A 20,390-nucleotide genomic window follows, 5' to 3' on the forward strand; every position below is an offset into this window, starting at 1 on the left:
CAACATTGTGTTGTGACCTTTAAAGGTCACAACAAAATTTGTGACAAAATCGGGTTTTCGACATTTTGCAGCTAATAACCTGTCACTCATACCACATCATGTTGATCATTTTTTAACTTGGTCAAACATTATCACATTTTCTCATCCTTGACTTCTGAAACAATCTACATCGTCAAATACCGCTCGTGAACCATTGTCGTCTCCTGGCTTGCTCGACTTCTAAAATCTTTCTTTTATCTCAATTTCTTTACAAACTTGAACACTGTAGAATACAAAGTGCCTTCTTACTGCTTCCAAAAGCTTCCAGTTTTACAGTCCTTGGACATTTTAAATATGGTTGTGTATAAAACTGCCTCAACAGCACTAAACCTCTGGAATGTTTTTTTTGATGACCACCTTTAAAATCATTATTTTATTTCAATTGAATTATATTTTTGAAATGGTCAAAGTACGGTGCTCGATGAAGTCTCGAGTTGAAACATATTCCGGATCTGCATGTGAGGTGGGGAATGAATTCTATCGTTTCAATAACTTAGCGACTTATTGGTGAATTAAACAGTGTGAAATTAAGATTAAAAAAAAAAATTTCATTTAAATCCATTCAAGCTATTCATTTCATTAGCATGTGATTCCAAAAGAATTCCAGAATTTTTGGAACATTAAAAGAAACGCCCAATATGCAAACAGAGGTTTTTTTTGTTTGTTTTCAATGCAGAGTCGAGGCTCATGAAGGAGCGAGAACATAGAGCGGATCAGGACGCAACAGAATATAATGAACAGCAGAAGAAGAAGGGAGACAGACACAACAGTGGGTTTGAGGGACAAAATAGAGAGAGACTTCAAAGATAAGGGGTGTGAGGACGAATGAAGGGTAGGGGAGGACTCAGAGCGGACGATATGGATAAAGAAGAAAACTCTCAGGAAGGAAAACAGGAAATTTGGATGGTGGGGGAGGAGGTGAGACAGTTCATAACGGGGGTAGAAAAGATCATGGTTTTGGATGGGGGATGAGCTGAGATGGTGGTGAACAGCTTTCTTGAAAACCTGGAAGGAAGAATGGAATTGAAGAGAATGTAGAAGTTGGTTCCACAGGTGGGAAAAGAGAAGAACGAATGAGTGGAGGTGAGCATTGATTCTGGATTTGGGGATTTTCACGAGATGGGGGTTGTTGACAGACCTTATCCACCCGACAGGAACCTGGGGGTTTGGCTGGAGGGGGGGGCAGGGGAGAGTGGGTACAGAACACAGAAAGAGTGGAGGGTGAGGGACCTAAAAATTGTGATGTTCATTTTTCTTCATAAACATATTCGTCAACACCAGTGGCAACTCATTTATATTCACTTTAAACATCAAGTTTTAAATGAAACATGTAAACGAGTATAAATTATTATGTAAGGTAGTATTCCAACTTTGTGGGAATAAAAAAAAAATATATATCTATATATATATATATATATATATATATATATATATATATATATATATATATATATATATATATATATATATATATATATATATATATATATGTATATATACACCGAGAATGGCACTCGATAGAGCGCATACCTCCGCCATGGCTGAACAGTTTACGTTTTGTATCCCACTGATGGGCCGGATCTGGATTCAGACCTGAACTGAAATGTAATCAACTTGTTCTCGTCACCTACCCAACTCATCCACCAAGTTTTATCATAACTCCGTTTTGAAATACCATGCTACATATCACCCCATCTCTCAATGGTGAAGAATCGCTTTCAAAAATTAAAAAAAATTCTCGAATTCAGATCTGGATTCGGATCTTGACCAAAATTGAATGGATTCGTCCTTTTCACACACCCAACCTGTCCACCAAGTTTCGTCCGAATCCGTCCCAAACGTTTTGCGATATTCTTCTCAAAGACGGACAGACAAATGGGTGAAAACATAACCTCCATCCTCCTTCGGTGGTGGATGTAATCAGTCACTTTCAGAATATTATTTTCATTAAATATAATATTGGTATGAAAACATCTTCCAGTATTACAAAGATAATTCTCACTGCCTTTTTAAAAAAAAAATCATCAATAAGATTCTATGCAGTTGAGTTTTTGATGAGTTGGCTTCAACAAGCTTAAATTGGATGGTCGATGTGAGATAGCATCAGGATAAGTCTTGTTTTGTCTTAGAACTATCTGTAATTGACGGAGATAATTCGTCTTGATAAGAGAATTATCTGTAATTCTTGCCTGAAGGAAGTAAATCTTCACAAATGCCCCATGAACATTCAGTCGTCATCATCATTGCATTTCATGATCCTCCTTCCTTGATTGTGATTCTCTGTTCAGTATCCAGAACGTCTGCACAATAAGGATTTCTGGCAGACGTTATAGCACGTGATATCGAATGAAAAGTGCGCAGTAAAATGAACAAAAGGACCGAAGAGATTAAGTGGGTTTGAAGGGATGAACAAAAATAATAGCTCACATCATGTGAGCAAAAAAAAGAACAACCACAGTCTGACTAAGTAGACCCAGAGAGGATAGCTGAGGGTCATTTATCAGTTGAAAATCCTTTTATTGTGGCTATAGTCACCGGTGAGCTCAGTAGCTATCTCGGGAGAGTATCTCATGCAGTCCCTTATTTTGTTTTTTTCAACAAATCTTCCCTGACCTTGAGTTTCGCCTTAATATGAAGGCTGACTGCGGCTATGTCCTCGCCAATTAGGGACAGCAATACAAGCTCGCCGATGAGTGGGGGTGCACGAAATTCTTCATTGGTGACCGAACTTGTTGGATTACCAAATGGTCTCTTCGCTTACTAAGCCAGAACGAATTGATGACAATATGGTACCGTGCACCACTGTCGCTGATGCCCAACCTCCATTTATCCCGCAGGCTTTGCTCGCTGAAATGGAGGCATCATCGACAACATCGGACAAGCTTTCAGAAAAGTCATGGTCGCTTGCGCTGACGGATGACTCCTGTCCAGACGTGTCCACTCCAAACCTAGTGTCTTGCAAGGACTCGCACGTGAGCCTATCTTTGCCTGTTTCACGACCTCCGTGCATTACCAGAAACTACGTCACGAGAAAACGCACTACAACTCCATCAGGGCTCAAATGATTTTGGAGAAATATAATTTACCCAAACCCAGAAAGACATTTTGTAGCTGTCCAAGTTTAATTTGTTAATGTTTCGATGGAATGAAATTCTGCACTATTTCTACTACTCCGATATGTTAGTATAATATATGGAAGTTGGACAGCTGTTTCTCGAATCGACAGAAGAGGGCGATGTGCAGAAACTCCAGGAATCCAATATGTTAGCAGATGGTAAAGAATATACACTAACTAATCGTTGATGTGATACTATCACTGTACATGAGTGTGATGATGATGTATAGTTGCATTCCTGTCGACATTTAGCACCGACATAAACTGGTGACATCACCAACTGTTGGTCCACCATTTTGTCGGTCATCCAGATTGTAAACGATTTGGATCTGAACCCGGGATCACTCAACATGTCTGGAGAAATATCTGCAACTGGAAGTGGGTCGAGCTTATCTCATTGTATTTGTCATTTAGATAAGATGAGCAGGCACCGGTATGTCCAGAAATTAGAAGTCGATGGGGGTCACAGATCGTTACAGCTTGCTGGGAAACTTGCTGACCCCATGGAGAAGCACACTAATGCTTCAGTCACATTTGGCTCTGCGGCCGTAGGGTCTAAAAAAATCTACGGCCACTAGCAATTATAGGGCGACCGCAGTATTTCCACGGTCACACAATATAGCAGTCACATATGTTTTTATTTTTCGGGTGGCCGCACGGCGTATTTATAAATTGTGGAGACCAAAAACGTGGTTGTGCCATACGGTCTTTGATTTGATGTCGCACGGTGATCTAAGGGCGTCCCTGCAGCGGCCAGAGAATTTTCAAGGCAGACGCAAGGTAGCCTCAAGGTGCCTGCAAGGCGACCGCAGGGGGGCCCTAAGGCGAACGTGGAAATAGTGCGGCTGCCGTAATTTTTTGTGGGTTGGCAAAATTCATTTTTCATTGATAAGAGCCAACCGAAAACGCACGAATAACGCAAGCCCACCGTACACCCTACGTGCGGTCAACGTGGAACACATCAACGTCATGGCTACGGCTTGCGGAATTGCTACGGCCAACCTAGAAATGAAAAAAGTTATAACTCCGCGCTTTCATTCCACGGAGACCCCTACGGCCTGTAAAAGATAGCCATACGGCATAGGGCCACCCTGAGGCCACCTCAGAAACTGTGGCCGCCGCATGTTTCTGTCAATTCAGGGGGGGTACGGCCGCCGTATCCTCGCCGTAGAGCAAATGTGACTCAAGGTTAATGTGGAGCACCGCCGAACCTACAGTACCTCGATATCAACAATTATCGAGTAAACATTTCCTCATACTCTACAAAGGAGGCCACAAAAGCTTAGAAAAACAGCCTGGATGGCTACATATGTTTTGTGGTCGGCTGGGTTCATGGGATGCAGGCTTGAAATGTGCCGGAGAAACAGAGGGTTTTGGTGAGGTCCAAAGTAACTCCCAATCAATATTAATCAGCAATGTATGCTTGTAACACACTGGCTCGTCATAAAACTCTGTGGGATGATTGACCCCTGTGATAGTGCTCTATCATGCAATGAATGGGGGATCTTGTAACAACTGGTTACAATCAATAGGGTCCCAGCTCTTTTACAACCCCATTTAAGCCAACCCTAATCCCCAAATGGTCCCCAGATTAACATCGGTTGTAAAGTCTACCCTCACAAATTAATAGGGAGAATGTGTTGGAATGATGTATGATCAGGGCTGGTGCAACGGTATTCGGCGCCCTGGGCGAACAAGTCTTTAATTGCATCATTGAGGAACGAACGTATGTTTTGATCAACTTTAGCTTGGAAAAGCTTCGCTCACCATCGGCCACACAAACAGGGAGGGTGGGTGAAGAGGGTGCGGAGAGTAATAAATGTGTTGGGACATTATCTGTGAGATTATTTTTTACAAACAAAGTTCAAAACATCTTGCGGTCGTGCCAACTTTGGAAGCCATCTTGCAATGGCTCGCAATTCACTCAACGTCCCCAAACAATTATTCCTACACCGAACGTGCCAACTGCCGAGCTTTCTCTCCACCAGATAACTCCATCCCTTCGCTATTTTGACCTTGAGATCGTACGCCGTTGGTTGTCACCTGGGCTGCTTGAGCCCACGACATGCCCACCGGTCCCAGCAGTTTTCAATTGTTGTCGTGGTTCTTCCTTCAGCACAGGGGCTGACAGGATGGCTAATTTCACCGAGAGGTGCACACTCACCTCTGAGCCGTCGTGCCTGGGTTCGAATCCAAACCCAGATATAAACTGCCATCCCGGTGTTTCACATCCAGGGTGATTCATCAATTTGTGTGCCGTCCCTCTGATAGACGTAAAATGAGTGTCCTGAAGAGTAGGCGAGTTGTCGCCGGCACCACGACCAAATTTCAGTCCGAACCAGCAGAGGGCACCGGCATCAGCAGCACAGCCGCGCCCTGAGCCAATAATGCCACTCTGCAGCCTTGTGCTTTTGTATGCACGAAGAACTTCAATGCACGATCACAGGGCGTAGCTCTGGCATCCCAGAGGGTGCAGCCAGTTTCACCTGGCGTGCAGACCTGGCCATTAATACAACAGTTCATATGAAACTAATTGAAGGAAAAACACAGAGACAGTCTGCTTGTTCATTTGTGTAATTTCATGAATCGTTCTTTCATTCATTTTTGCCACCCCAAATTTTTCCGCTGGAGGTGACCCTCGAGTTTGCCTCATGGTTGCACCAGCCAGCTTTGTGTTTGATTTATAACAACTAGCCGAGCCTGCCATCACTGCGCCGAAGGGTTTAATCAACAGACAGCATGTTGTACTTCACAAACATGTTGGATACCGGATCTGTGATTCTCAATGAGGATGTAAAATGAAGTGAAGGCGAAAAAAAGGATGTTTCACAACACTAGTTATTGTTCTTGCTGTTGTCGTCATGTCTGTGGTTGTTGTTCGTGGTATTGTTTTGTGCTCTTTCCATGCACTATTATATATTTTTCTATTGCCTCGAGAAGTATTATTATATATTACTTTGTGTGCTCCAACCATGTCCGTCACACTATTTCTAAAGGGTTCCCGCTGTTGTGCCGAACAAGTCTCAGGGATTGTAAATAGCAGCAGTGATTTGGGCAATAAATCAAACATTGTGTGCCAATCAAGTTTGACCGACAAGTTGGCAGATTAATAAAGGCACAATTGGGACCATGTATATCAAAATGGCAGATATTTTAACTGTCACCCTTTTTGTATGTCGCAGAGATTCTCCCTCCTTTCCTTTTCCTTACTCCTCGGCTGCCTTCTCCCATCCCCTCCCCATTTCTCTCCCAACACCTCTGCCCACCTTATATTTATCTTATATCCCTCAGCTCATTTGCCTTTTCTCAAATGTACTTAATCTACCTCTCTCTCCCTCCTCCCTTCCGAATCCTACATATGTAAAGTGAAAATGTCTCTCTCTCTCTCTCTCTCTCTCTCTCTCTCTCTCTCTCTCTCTCTCTCTCTCTCTCTCTCTGTGTCTCTCTCTCTGTCTCTCTGTCTCTCTCTCTCTCTGTCTCTCCCTCTCTGTCTCTGTCTCTGTCTCTCTGTCTCTCTGTCTCTCTGTCTCTCTGTCTCTCTGTCTCTCTGTCTCTCTGTCTCTCTCTGTGTCTCTCTGTGTCTCTCTGTGTCTCTCTGTGTCTCTCTGTGTCTCTCTGTGTCTCTCTCTCTGTGTCTCTCTGTGTCTCTCTCTCTGTGTCTCTCTCTGTCTCTCTCTGTCTCTCTCTCTCTCTCTCTCTCTCTCTCTCTCTCTCTCTCTCTCTCTCTCTCCCTCTCTCTCTCTCTCTCTCTCTCTCTGTCTCTCCCTCTCTCTCTGTCTCTCTCTGTCTCTCTCTGTCTCTCTCTGTGTCTCTCTGTGTCTCTCTGTGTCTCTCTGTCTCTCTGTCTCTCTGTCTCTCTGTCTCTCTGTCTCTTTTTCTCTCTCTTTTTCTCTCTCTTTCTCTCTCTTTCTCTCTCACATTCAGAGTTCCAACTCTCACTTCCACACTTCCTCCCTTCCCCCTCTGCCACTGCCTCCAGACTCGCCTTCCCCGTCTCCTTCTCCTCCTTCGCCCCTCTTTCTCTCTTTATCTCTCTCTCTCTCTCTCTCTCTCTCTCTCTCTCTCTCTCTCTCTCTCTCTCTCTCTCTCTCTCTCTCTCTCTCTCTCTCTCTCCAGATAAAATCAGCATGCCACCAGGAATTACACATTCGTTACAATGATGGCAAAAACACATGAACAAACACAGAACATGACTCTCTGGGGTAATTTGATAATAACGCTCCGAACCTGATACACTGATCTAGTACCTGTGTGCATTATGCCTCGGAGAGAGATGAGATGTACAGTACCGTACTCTTCACAGAGTGTTGGTGCTGCCGCAGCAGTTTCTGGGCAAGGGTTATGCTGGGTGGTTATTATACCAATACATACATGTAGGTATATCCATCATTTTTTTCTATCTCTCCCTCTCTCCCTCTCTCCCTCTTTCCCTCTTTCCCTTCCTCTCCCTGATGCTTTTTTATTTAGGGCAGCCTCTGGGAATCCCTCATCCCTTCACCATCACCAGCGCTTGTGACTAACGCTTTGCACAAGGCCAGGTCGACATCCCCAGCAGCCTTACCTGATGACCAAGGATCACACCGGCTCGGAGTTGGCCGAACCCACTCGCTACCCAACGATAGTTACATGTGCCAGACGGCACGACCTCCCAGCACTCCCAGCCCTTTGCCTGAGATTGAAACATCTGGGGATGGCAGATCAAACGGTGAGCTGCCATCCAGTCAATCCTAAAGGATGTGTCTGAATGTCATCATTGTTATCAGTCATATGTCAAGGAATTCCCAAAGCTGAAGCATTGCCGCACTTGGTGAGACAGTATGATGACAATTTCCTTTGATTGATTGGAAAAAAATTTCTACAACATCTCTTGGTGTTTGCAAATGAAAAGTTACAGTTTCATTCATGTTTGAATAAAACAGAATAAGTGAATAACAAGAAAATGTCTCAACATAAGAACATACACGTAAGTCCTGATCAGTGAAATAAGTTTTTTTTTTTTTTTTAAGTCTGTTGACCTTTGAAAAGTCATCTGGGAGTCAAACAAAATTGAAAATAATTCCAAACAGGAAACTTGCTGTTTTGAAGGATGTCATAAAGGACACAAACAACAGGCACGAATCACTGATGTAATGTGTCAAAGTAAGGTGGTATAAAAGACGCTGCATCAACGGCAGTAAACTTTACAGAATTTTTTTTTCTACATCCTTTAAGGTCTTTGTTTTTATTTCAATTGAAATATATACTTGAACACTGTAGAACACAAATCACTGTTTTGACACTTTCAAAACGCTTCCATTTATCAGTACTGGGACAAAATATTGCGCCATTTCACATCGTCACGCCATTTTTGCGCCATTTCACCCAAGCCAATTTGGGCGTTCGCAGACCCCACCCATGTCCTTTTTTCTCAAGATTTCTTCTTGTGGGGCTTTCTTAAGGGCAAAGTTTGCGCAACTCAACCAGCGAACATGCAAGACCTGAAAGAGCGGATTCAAGCAGCTTGTGGAGAAATCACAGTGGAAATACGACAGAAAACGGTCTTGGAGTATCACGAAAGGATGCGCACGCTGCTTGAAAATGATGGAAATCACGTCGGAATTCAGAACTAATTTTGTACATTACTGAATTCAATAAAAATTTAAGCCCACCCTGTACATGCATATGGATTCGTCTGTAATTTTCACTGTTCATACAAGCAAAAAGCTTGATGGGGTCATACGGTGACTGTCGACTTAAACAAAAAGGGTACAAATGAGGAAAGGTGGTCAATCCTACATTCATTCTTATGCTAAAATAATCTGGAGATTTGGGATTGAGCCGGTTATCAGTCCATCGGTACACTTTCTTTTTATACAAGATATAGTCTCATGGAAGAACGAGGTGACACACGGGTAAAAGGCAACGAATGGACAGCGGGTTAGTGGGGCCACGTGTACAAAACAAGGAACATAATTTAGTAAATAAAAAATAAAAAAACAAGAGAGAGAGAGGTTGGGGGGAAGCACAGTAACCTGCAAGTTAGAGGGTTGGGTATGTGAGGGTTCATTTGGGTAGAACTTACCCTGTACATTCAAAAAGCATGGTAAACTCGGAGTGAAGAGTGAGATTGAACAGCTACAGGAAGACGGTTCCACAAATGGGAGAAGAGAGAGGGAAAAATGCTGGAGATGGGTGGTAAGTCTGCATTTTTTGGGAGTTTAATGAGGAGGAAGTTAATGGAAGAATGTGTGTGGCTCCAATAAGCTGGGAAGGCTCCGAGGCCTGAGAGTCATATCTCAGGAGCAGCATGTCGACGGTGTATAGCTGCATTCCAATGGGGTTCAACTCTGCCAAAATGGCAGATATTTGGACAATTCACCCTTTGTACGTTCCACGGCTTCTTCTACCTTTTCTTTCCCATGCTTCTCTCCTATCCAAACATAATTTACCACCTTCTCCCATCCCCTCATCCTTTTTTCTCCAATATCCCTCCCCACCATTCAATTTCCCCCACATCCTCAGCTTCCTTTACCTTTTGTCAAATTTATTTTGCTGTTTGCCATCTCTGAAATTTGAAAACTTTTTTCCTTGTAATACTGAATTCACCGAATTCTCCTCCACGGGCCTCGATCTCGTATTTAAAGAAAATCCTTCAAAAAATATTTTCATATTAAAATAAGGAAGCATGGAAAAAATTACCATCTAACCCTCAGATTGACTGCTTGGGGAACTGAACACCTGCACTGTTCAGTAGTCCATGGTCCCTTGAACCCTCAGGCTTTGTTTATTTTTTATTTTTTATTTTTACTTGAACTAGCCTGCACGGGATTCCAAACGGGGTTGGGATGGAGGCCGCAAAAATGCAAATGGCTTCTTCTGTCATCAAGCCGGCAAGCTGGGAGCATCAATTCACGTTTCTTGCCGCATCTGATGCAATTTAAATGCTCTAATGGTGGTGAGGTGCTCCATTTGAAGCTGTTTGTTCGACATATGTACCCTTTGAAAGAATTGTATCAGCATCAAAGCCAGTGACCTACTGAAAATTGATAATTGGATATGAACTTCTTTGAAACCGTTAAAACCAATGTGCAGTCCTGACTTCCCTGTCATTTTCTTTCAGAATTGGTGAATTCCCTGCAGACTCGATCAACGGAGCAGCCGGCCTGCTTCTTGCGGGTTCCAAGCGATCCAGCATGCCAGTTCCCCAGCACCGGCGGCACACCCAGTACCTGCTCCGCTGCGGATAGCATGCCTCGAATACCTCCTCCAACTACAGCTACTCATTGCTCTCCCACACCCCACCGTCCATTGTGCAGACAGGTGCATCTTGTTCCACTGGCTAATTGTTACCTTTCATCCCTGTTCCCAATTTTAGAGACATCTTATTCTTTCCCTTTAGACTCAATTTGAATCAACCCCTTTCCCTTCCTTTTTCCTTTTGTTGAGATGTCGGGGGCATTTATATATTCAGTGATGCAGTTTTCAGTCATTTTGGAACCCTTCCTCACCACCCTCGCCCTGCAATGCTTCATAGTGCTATGCCAAAGACCACCCCCCCTCTCCTCCTCTCCAATAATTATGGACCACATTGTGAGACAACTCCCCTCCCCACCCTTCCCCTTGAGTGTGTTGAATATAAACATGAAAAAGCGTTTTGCTCACATAATCAAGGATAGTTTGTCTGCTCGTGAAGTGAGAACTAAAGTCCAAAGCGAGCCTGAGAGCCTGCTTTCCAACCTGCTTGTCTTGGTTACCGAGAAGAGAACGCAGCAATAAAGTAAGTATGCCAGACATTTTTTTTTTTTTTTTTTTTTGTATACCTTGGTCGAGGCTCGTATGAGAGCTAACACACAACTCACAGCAAGGAGGCATGAGACAAGAGGGGTGGGAGTGGAAGGGACAAAACATTGGGGAACAGACACAGGTGAACTGTGGAAGGGAGAGGGATGGGGATGGGACGGGGAACATGGCGAGGAGAAGATGGACATTACAGGGACTTTCAGGAAGGAAAGCAGGAGAATTGAAGGAAGTGGGCTTGGGTGGATTATCGGGGGTAGAAAAGATCGAGGATTTGGATGGGGGAAGATAAGAGGTGGTGGTGAACAGCTGTTTTGAAAGCCTGGAGGGAAGAATGGGAAAGAATAGAGTGAGGAAGTTTATTCCAAAGGCGGGAAAAAAGAGGAATGAAAGAGTGAAGATGAGCAGTGATTCGTGATTTTGGTAGTTTTACCAGAAGGGGGTTGTTGGCGGACCTTGAGCGCCCTGTGGAAATGTGGTTGGGACAAATCGCAGAGAGAGCAGGGGGGGCAAGGCTGGAGAGGAGTCGGTAGAAGACAGAAAGACCACCGACCAACCTGCGGTGATTGAGTGAGAGGCCCAAAGACTCAGCTTCATTGCGGGAGATGCCAATGATCTTAAAAGCCCTGGTTTCGACAGCGTGAAGTCGAGAAAGGTGGGAGGCAGGAGCACCAGCTCCTGGAGGAGTTTATCCTGAGCAGGCTGAAATACCCCCATGCTCACGTGACGCTCCCAACGCTGAATCACCTCCTTCTCCTCCTCTTTCCACCATGCAGCATGAACTGCTCCTCACAAAATAAAGGTACAGGACAAGTTAACAAGTCATTAATTAGTACTACAATAATTTTAATTAGTACTGCAAGAAGTGTTCAAAACAATTCTCTGAACGAGGTACTCTTCACTGTCAAAGAAAACGAAAACTTTTTTTTTTGCAATGTACAGTATGGCTATGCTTGTTCTTCTTTCGATTCAGCACATGGCTGGCTATGAGTTGTAACATTGTTGGGTGAGGGGGCGGTGGCTGTGCCGCTGATGAAAATCCCCCACGGAGGTAAATGTATGTATGTATAGCAGGGACCTGCGATGTATAACTGGCAGAGATTCCGCGTAATGTAAAATGTAACTTCGAGTCCTCAACCCCACCCCCACCACCCACCCACCCAAGTTCTCAACCTCCCCCCCCCACCCACTCAGCCCTTTAGTCCTCAAACCCCACCCACTCAGCCCCAAGTTCACAACCCCCCACCCACTCAGCCCCAAGTCCTCAACTGCAAGTCCTCAATCTCCCCACTCAAACCCAAGTCTTCAATCGCCCCACTCAACCCCCAGTTCTCAATCCCCCCACTCAACCCTAAGTCCTCAATCCCCCCCACTCAACCCAAAGTCTTTAACCTCCCCTCCCCCCCCCCACTCAACACTAACATCAAGTACTCAACTCTCACCCCATCTAACAAGTCCCCAACCACCCCATCCCACCCAGGCCCAAGTCCTCAACCCCTGCCCCATCCCACCCCATTACGTCCAAAACCCCTCCACCAAACCCAATGTATTCAGCCCCCCCCCATCTCAAGTCTTCAAACCCCTCCCCACCTCTGTCTTAAAATTTCCTCCCCACTGCAAGTCTTCAAAACCCCTCCCCACCCAAAGTCCTCAACCCTCCCAAAGCCTCAACCCCCTTTCCAAATTATCTGTCCCTCCCACCACAACTCTCTGTCCTCCCCACCCACTTTCTTTTTCAAGTCTTCAAACTCCCCCCAACTCCCCCCCACAACAAACCAAACCAAAAGTCCCCAATCCTCCTTCCCTCCAACCCCATGTCCTCAACCCCCTCCCAACCCCCAAATCCTCATCCCCCTCTCCAAACTCTGTCCCCTTCACCCCCCCCCACCCTAACTCACTGTCCTCCCCTCTTTTCTTCTTCAAGTCCTCAACTCCCTGCAGGACAGCTTAGAGGTGTGTGTGTGTGTGTGTGTGTGTGTGTGTGTGCGTGCGTGCGTGCGTGCGTGCGTGCGTGCGTGCGTGCGTATACCAATCGGCCATCCTACTAGCCCAGGTTAACATATAGGTATTTATAATCGGTAAGAAAACCCAAAATGTATTTTTAATTTACATCTTCCCTCGTTTTACCTTTTTTGGTGCGTCTTGGACGATCAATGAATATCTCATCCATATAACTTTTTGAACAGTCCACGTACAATAAAACGTCCTGCAATGTCTGAGGTTAAATATCAGCTGGCTTTCGGAGACAAGGTTCTATTTATGGAAGGAAACATTTTTGTTTATTGTAAATTCTGAAAGTTGTGATGGGAAATATTTCCCGCCAAAACCAAAATTGTTTAACACAAGCTATGGAAGCCTCGTTCGTTCTCTTTTTCTCCCAAGCTGATTAAAGCCCTATTTATTCACTTGGCAAATGCACCTCCAACCAGAATCCAGTCACAAATTCAATCTGCTAATTGTATCATTCCTGTGACATGGCTATGATATGAGTGATGCAGTGCCCCCCTGTTGGGAAAAATCAGCCAGACGATGGGTGTACAATGGCCGACCCTTTTTATAGGTATTATGGGATCTTGACATCGCTGACAGACAGGACAGCCAGTTTAATATCTTCTGTTGCAACTCAAAAGGATCAATATTTGAACTCATAATGTTCCCCAAGTCGATGATTTGCCAGATCTCCGAAGGAGCTTGAGTTCATTCCCGATGAAAAGTCCTCGTCTTCTCTGCGACGAACATCTTGGAGTCTCGAGAGTTCATGTCCAGAGATAGGACAGCATCAACGACTTGAGCAAATGCTTCATTTTGACCAAGTGTGGCTCAGGTCCAACATTGTGCAGACCACATCCGGGACTATGCAGGCAACCCGTGCCAGGTGTCAAATTGACGACTGAAGTTTACTACTGAAGACGGTTTACATCCTACTTTCCAAACTTATTCATCCCTGGCCAAATTGTAATATTCGTGCTCTGACATACAGGGGGCACTGTAATCAGTGTCACCGCCAAGACCCTGCAAGAACTGATGCTAGCCCACAGCCACGAGCTACGTACGAATGACGAAGATGTCGACCGACACATTTATTGCCCCAACGATCACAGGTCGCGCAATAAACGCTGCACAGGGTTTGTCCTCCATTATTGTTCAATCCATCGGGTTGTGATGACGTGGAAAATGGATTGCATTGGTTTAAATGGCATTTTGATCTTCATATCATGGAAATGACATTGGATCTACACACACCATCCTTTGCCGTGACATCTCTCATACTTCATACAGGCAGGCTGCAACCTCTTCCCTCTCCAGACCTTAAAAAAATCTCAAGATGCTCAAAGACGTGGAATACAGGGTCTTCAGAAGGTTTTCACACTCCTCGACTTTTGTCACATTTTGTTGTGGTACAGGTCAGGTCAGGCCAGGAATGGGAGCATGCGCCGAGCAACACGTCTCTGCGTCCACTTTCCGCCGGTACTCCAGGGGCCTCCGTCTGGCCATCCCCCAGGCAGATGCCAGACCCATCCCCATCTCCTTGAGATGCTGATCAATCTGCTGCAACTGGAGTAGATCAGATATTGTCAGGTCTCTTGCAGCTTAAATCCAAGTCAGATTCGATCTGTGGCTTCCTCCAGGTACCATGTAACCTGTACAAACCTGTTTTATGGTCAGGTTGTTGCCAACTAAACCATCTCCCCCACCAGGTTTTCTGGTGAGGAGGGTGTATGGATCTGGGCACCCAGAAGGTTTAAAAACAAAGCCTGTCAAAGGGTGGAGGAGCTCCTTGTGAGCCAACAGCCATCCATTTCTATTGCCCAACTGTGTCTGCGGACGTCCTCCTGTCGTTGGGTGACTTTTTTTCAGGAGGTTGGTGATAGGATTTGTACACCAGCCACCGTAAAACCCTTCACTCCAGAAAACATAATAAAAACGCAAACAAAACTGAAAACCCACTCCGTGGGAGTACCTCTTGTGAAACTGCCCTTCACAGGGCAACTCATAGGATGACGAGATTGGGGCAAAGCTTTCGGGACCCCCACTCTTTGATGAAAGGAGGAAAAACATGGGGTAACCTTCCCAGGTTGGATTGCGGTAGTGTGTGTCAGGGTGGTGCTCAGGTGTCGTCCACCAGACTGCAGTCTTCACGGGTTAACCTGAGGTGGTCCCTTTGGGTGTATGCCTGGAGTGCTCCATCCAAAAAAAGAAGATGATCACCTGTTTCTGTTATCATCTGAACTCAAGCGTTTGAACATCGGTATTGCAGCACTGAGGTTTTGACAACGGATCATGGCAGGTAGTTCCACATACAATTAGTCTGGTCGCTCTGATGGTTACCATGCCCAAGGAGTTGCTGTAGCTGTGTCCAATAAGCTGACTCCAATGATAATTGAGGTAACACCGGTCAATGAGCGTATGATGAGACGAAGGATTATTCACTCTTTGAGTGTCATTATCCGGGTCCTTGAATATGGTCCAAGTGAGACGAGTGATCTCACCATGAAGGATTCATTCTACGCCACGTTGGAGTTTGTGGTTGATCAGTGTCCCAGGCGAGATACTCTTCTTGTCTTGGGGGATTTCAATGCATCGACTGGAACTGATAGAGATGGTTATGAGACGTGTGTTGGTCCCCTTTAGTCTGGAACTGTGAACCATAATAGCACTACGTTCCTTGACTTTGCAAGAAGTCATGGACTTAGGGTGGCTGGTTCATGGTTTCAGTGCCCACAGGCTCATCGTGGACTTGGTATTCCAACGATGGCGGTATGACAAAGGAGATTTACCATGTGCTCATTGGTGGTCGCTGAAGGATGATCCAAAACGGCAGGGTCTACCAGAGTGCTCATTCCCTCAATACTGGCCACCTGGCTTGTTGTAGCAACTCTGAAGTTGCAGCTTAAATCTGGGAGAATGGTACCATCCCAGCTAAGACTGGATGTTGGCAAGCTCAAGGATGACAGGGTAGCTGAGGAGTTTACGAACAGGCTGAGTAGGGATTTGGGGGTCTGGGTGCTTTGTGGAATCCAAAAGAGTGATGGAGTGCCTTCAAGACCACCGTCCTTGACGTTGCCGGTTGATGTCTTGGAACTCACCACAGGGCGAAGAATAATTTTGTCTCTCAAGAGACACTGGATACCATTGACCAGAGTCACAGGACCAGGCTTAATGGCAGAGCTGAGATGTTCAGGAAGTTAAGGCATAAAACTGTATTTGCGCTGAGGGTGGAGAAGGAGGCCTACATGCGAGGAATCTGTGAGGGGGTGGAGCATCATCTGTGGTCAAGAGATTCCAGTTCTGTTTGCAGGGGAATTCGTGCAGTACTTTCCTCCAAGGCCGACCCTCGGTGCACTACAGTTGGAGCATAGGGTGGTGGGCTCTTGACAGAAGAGACCGAAGTGAAGGCCGGCTGGGCTGGTCACTTTGAGCAGCTGCACCAGGCTGATCATGCCTGGTGTTTGCTTCATGTTTTTTTGTGGTGGGCTTGGGATCCTCGGATCCTGAGTTCCAATCCCACTCTCTGTTTAATACCAGGTGGGGATGACTCTGCCTGTTATCCTTCCGAGGTTGGCAGAATGAGTGCCAGCTTTCTGGTATCTTGTGTTGGAGTGGCGACCCGTCGAGGATTATATCCAAGAGCCAAGGAGACTGCTTAGGCAGCACCAACACTCTGTACAGAGTATGGTCCTGATGGATGGATGGATGGATGGATGGATGGATGGATGCTTGCAGCCTATGTTGATCTCTGCAAAGCATTTGATTCAGTGAATCGGGATGCCCTCTGGAGAATTCTTGGTCTTCGTGGGGTGCCACCAAAACTGATCCATCTGATGTCTGAACTCTACTCTGATGTGCTGTGAGATGTGGTGATACCATCTCCAACTTCCTTCCAGTTGTTACTGGAGTCCGTCAGGGGTGTGTATTGGCTCTCACACTTTTCAGTGCTTGTATGGACTGGATGCTGAGGAGAATGTCGGAGAGATCAAGCTGTGGTGCATCGTTTGGGAATGTCATTATCTCTGACCTTGATTTCACAAATGATGCAATCATTGTGGAGACTCTGGATATCGTTTCGGGGGCCCTCGAGGTGCTGACCGAGGAATCAGAGCCGCTGTGATTATGGGTTTTCTTGGTCAAAACGAAGATCCAGGCTTACAAGGACATCTTGGATGCTGTGATCTTGTCTGTGCTTGTTTGTGGTGAGGATGTTGAGGTCACAGAGAGATTCACTTACCTTCCAGGTGCCTTCGTCTGGCCATCTCCCAGGCAGATGTCTGGCCCATCCCCATCTCCTTGAGATGCTGATCAACCAGCTTATTGGACACAGCTTCAGCAACTCCTTGGGTATGGTAACCATCAGAGCAACTAGACCAACAAATGGTCGGTGTAACCACCCGCCATGATCTTGCCACTTTCCTGTCTCCGAACCTCAGAGAGTGCTGAAATACAGATGTTCAAACGCTTGAGCTCAGATGATAACAGACACAGGTGATCATCCTCTCTTTGGATTAGGACATGCTCGGCACCCACCTGAAGGCACCACCTCAAGTAAACTCAAGGAGACCGCCTACTGGTGGACAACACCTCAGCACCACCCTGACACGCACTACTGCAGTCAACCCGATGAAGGTTATCCCATGTTCTTCCTCCCATCATCAAATATTGGGGGTCCCGAAGACTTTGCCCCAATCCCGTCATCCGGTGAGCTGCTCTGCGAAGGGCAGCTGCACAGGAGGTACTCCCACGGAGTGGGTTTTCGGTTTTGTTTGCGATTTTAGTGTGTTTTGCGGAGCGAAGGGTATTATGGTGGCCAGAGTGCAAATCCTGCCACCAACCTCCTGAAAAAAGGTAACCCAACTGCAGGAGGACATCCGCAGACACATTTGGGCACTGGAAATGGATGACCGTTGGCTCACAAGGAGCATTGATAGGTTTTGTTTTTGTTTCTACTGGGTGTCCATGTCCATATGTCCTCCTCACCATAAAAACTGGTGGGGAGATTGTTTAGTTGTCAACAACCTGACCATCAAACAGGTTAGTACAGGTTTACTTTGTTACCTAAATCAAGCCACAGATCGAATCTTGTTTGATCTGACAAAAGTGTTACAGCCTGAATTTAAAATGAATTCAATATTTTATGGTCACCGATGCACATAAAATACACCATAATGACAAAGTGAGTGAAGAGGCATCGATCTGGGGAAGGGTATAAAACAATTTGTGGAGTGTTGAAAGTTCCCAAGAGCACAGTGTGCTACATTATTCGGAAATGGAAAGAATATGGAACGACCCATTTTCTTCCAACAGCTGGCCATCCAACCAAACTGAGCAACCGGGCACAAAGGACCTTGGTTAAGCCACTGTCACACCTTCACGATCCAGCCAGCGTATGCCGACGTATTAAAAATTTTCCGAATATGCTGGCACACGTCGAATACGTAATGGGTAAGTTTTGTATACGTTAAGAGCACGCTGAAGCACGCTGGCATACGTCGTAGTACGCCGAGCTCGTCGACAAATTTTAACATGCTCAAAAATTTTCGACGCATGCCAGCATGACTCACACGTTCCGCATACGCTGGCCATAAGTTGTCGGCACGTTACGCGATCGTTGACACACGTTACTTGGAAGTTACTCATAAGTCGAAACACGTCGAGGTAATGTTTAGCGTACTCGAAACTTATTTCTAACCTATGAGTAACGTGTTGCAGGCACATTACGCGATCGTTGACACACGTCGACACACGTTACTTGCAAGTTACTCATTAGTCGAAACACGTCGAGGTAATGTTGAGCGTCAGTTTTCCAGACTCCCTGGTTGTTTTTTTTTGTTTGTTTTTTGTCTTCGGCATAACTGTCGTGTTGACACTTCGATTTCTGGTGAAGTTAAAATATAATATAATTAATAGGCTGCCGCTCAACAATTTAAATCATAACCGTACTAGAAATCGAAGTGTCAACATCACCGTCATGCTGAAGAAAAAATAATTTAATAAATAAACCATGGAGTATGGAACAGTGATGGGTTCCTCCTGTGTGAACCCCATTTTGATATACCAATTCCCCTAAACGCTGCCAATACACCATTATACGGTAGCTGTAAGTTAGTAACACGTTCAGTAACTTCTGTGGTCGTCCGGAAGACGTCAAATACGTCTACATACGTCAATATGCATTGGAGATACGTTATTCATAGGTTCAAAGCACGTTACTCATAGGTTAGAAATAAGTTTCGGGTATGCTAAACATTACCTCGACGCGTTTTGACTTATGAGTAACTTATAAGTAACGTGTGTCGACGTGTGTCAACAATCGCATAACGTGCCTACAACTTATGGCCAGCGTAGCGGAACGTGTGCATCATACGCTGGCATACGTCTAAAATTTTTCAGCATGCTTAAAATTTGTCGACGTGCTCGGCGTACTACGACGTATGCCTGCGTGCTTCAGCGTGCTTCACTGTGCTCTTAACGTATACAAAACTTCCCCATAACTATTTGACGTGTGCCAGCATATTCGGCAAATTTTTCATACGTCGGCATATGCTGGCTAAAACGTCAAGGTGTGACAGGGCCTTCACACTTCGATGTCTAGTCCGGTTATGATTTGAATCGTCGAGCGGCAGCCTTTTAATAGGCTACGCCACGTGATCATCAGCGATACGCTGCCGCGCGCTATGCATACGTTAGACTATCGTTGGACATAGGCTCTGAACGCCAACAACACGCGAAGCATTCATTGGTATGTTATCTATATGTTATCGAAACGTTCTGTGTACGTTACTAAAGGCGCTGTCACACCGTGAAGATTTAGCCAGCAATGGCAATGTATAAAAATGTATGTAAAACGTTGGCGTACGCTGAAATTTTGATGTTTTTTTTTTAAGTTTTGGTCGTATTCTTAACGTGTTGGTCGTATGCATAACATATTAGTAACGGGCACAGAACGTTTCGTTGTCTTATAGATAACTTATACCAACGAATGCTTAGCCTGTTGTCGGCGTTCACAACCTATGCCCAACGATAGTTTAACGTAGGCATAGCGCGCTGCACGTAGCACCGACGAACTCGTGGCGTAGCCTGTTAAAAACCTGCCGCTCGCCGATTTAAATCATAACCGCCTGAAAATTGGAAGTGTCAACCACACAGTCACACCTTGACGATTTAGCCAACGTATGCCGACCTATGAAAAATTTGTCGAACCAAGCTGGCACACGTCGAATACGGTATGGGTAAGTTGTGTATACGTTAAGAGCACGCTGAAAAACGATGAAGTACGCTGTCATATTTCGTGGTACGTTTAGTACGTCGTGAAATTTCAAGCATGCTGAAAATTTTCGAACGAACACGCCGTATGGCTCACACGTTCCACTACGCTGGGAATGAGTTGTAGGCACGTTATGCGATCGTTGACACACGTCGACACAAGTTCCTTGTAAGTTACTCATAAGTCGAAACACCTCGAGGT

The 20,390-nt window shown here is 45.3% G+C and overlaps 1 protein-coding gene across 1 annotated transcript in view; it reads left to right on the plus strand.

Moving 5' to 3' along the window:
- Nucleotides 1-20,390, plus strand: part of LOC147025423 (voltage-dependent T-type calcium channel subunit alpha-1G-like) — a 347,934-nt gene that overhangs the window by 322,490 nt on the left and 5,054 nt on the right. The window contains exons 33-35 of the mRNA XM_085886389.1: nucleotides 2,877-3,011; nucleotides 7,622-7,859; nucleotides 10,254-10,453. Of these exons, the coding sequence (XP_085742515.1) occupies nucleotides 2,877-3,011; nucleotides 7,622-7,859; nucleotides 10,254-10,453 (573 nt within the window). The remainder of the gene's footprint in view (nucleotides 1-2,876; nucleotides 3,012-7,621; nucleotides 7,860-10,253; nucleotides 10,454-20,390) is intronic.

Source organism: Eptatretus burgeri, chromosome 6 (assembly GCF_056783735.1).
Source record: "Eptatretus burgeri isolate ZD-2024b chromosome 6, Ebu_testis_v1, whole genome shotgun sequence".
In the NCBI taxonomy this organism is placed as follows: domain Eukaryota; kingdom Metazoa; phylum Chordata; class Myxini; order Myxiniformes; family Myxinidae; genus Eptatretus; species Eptatretus burgeri.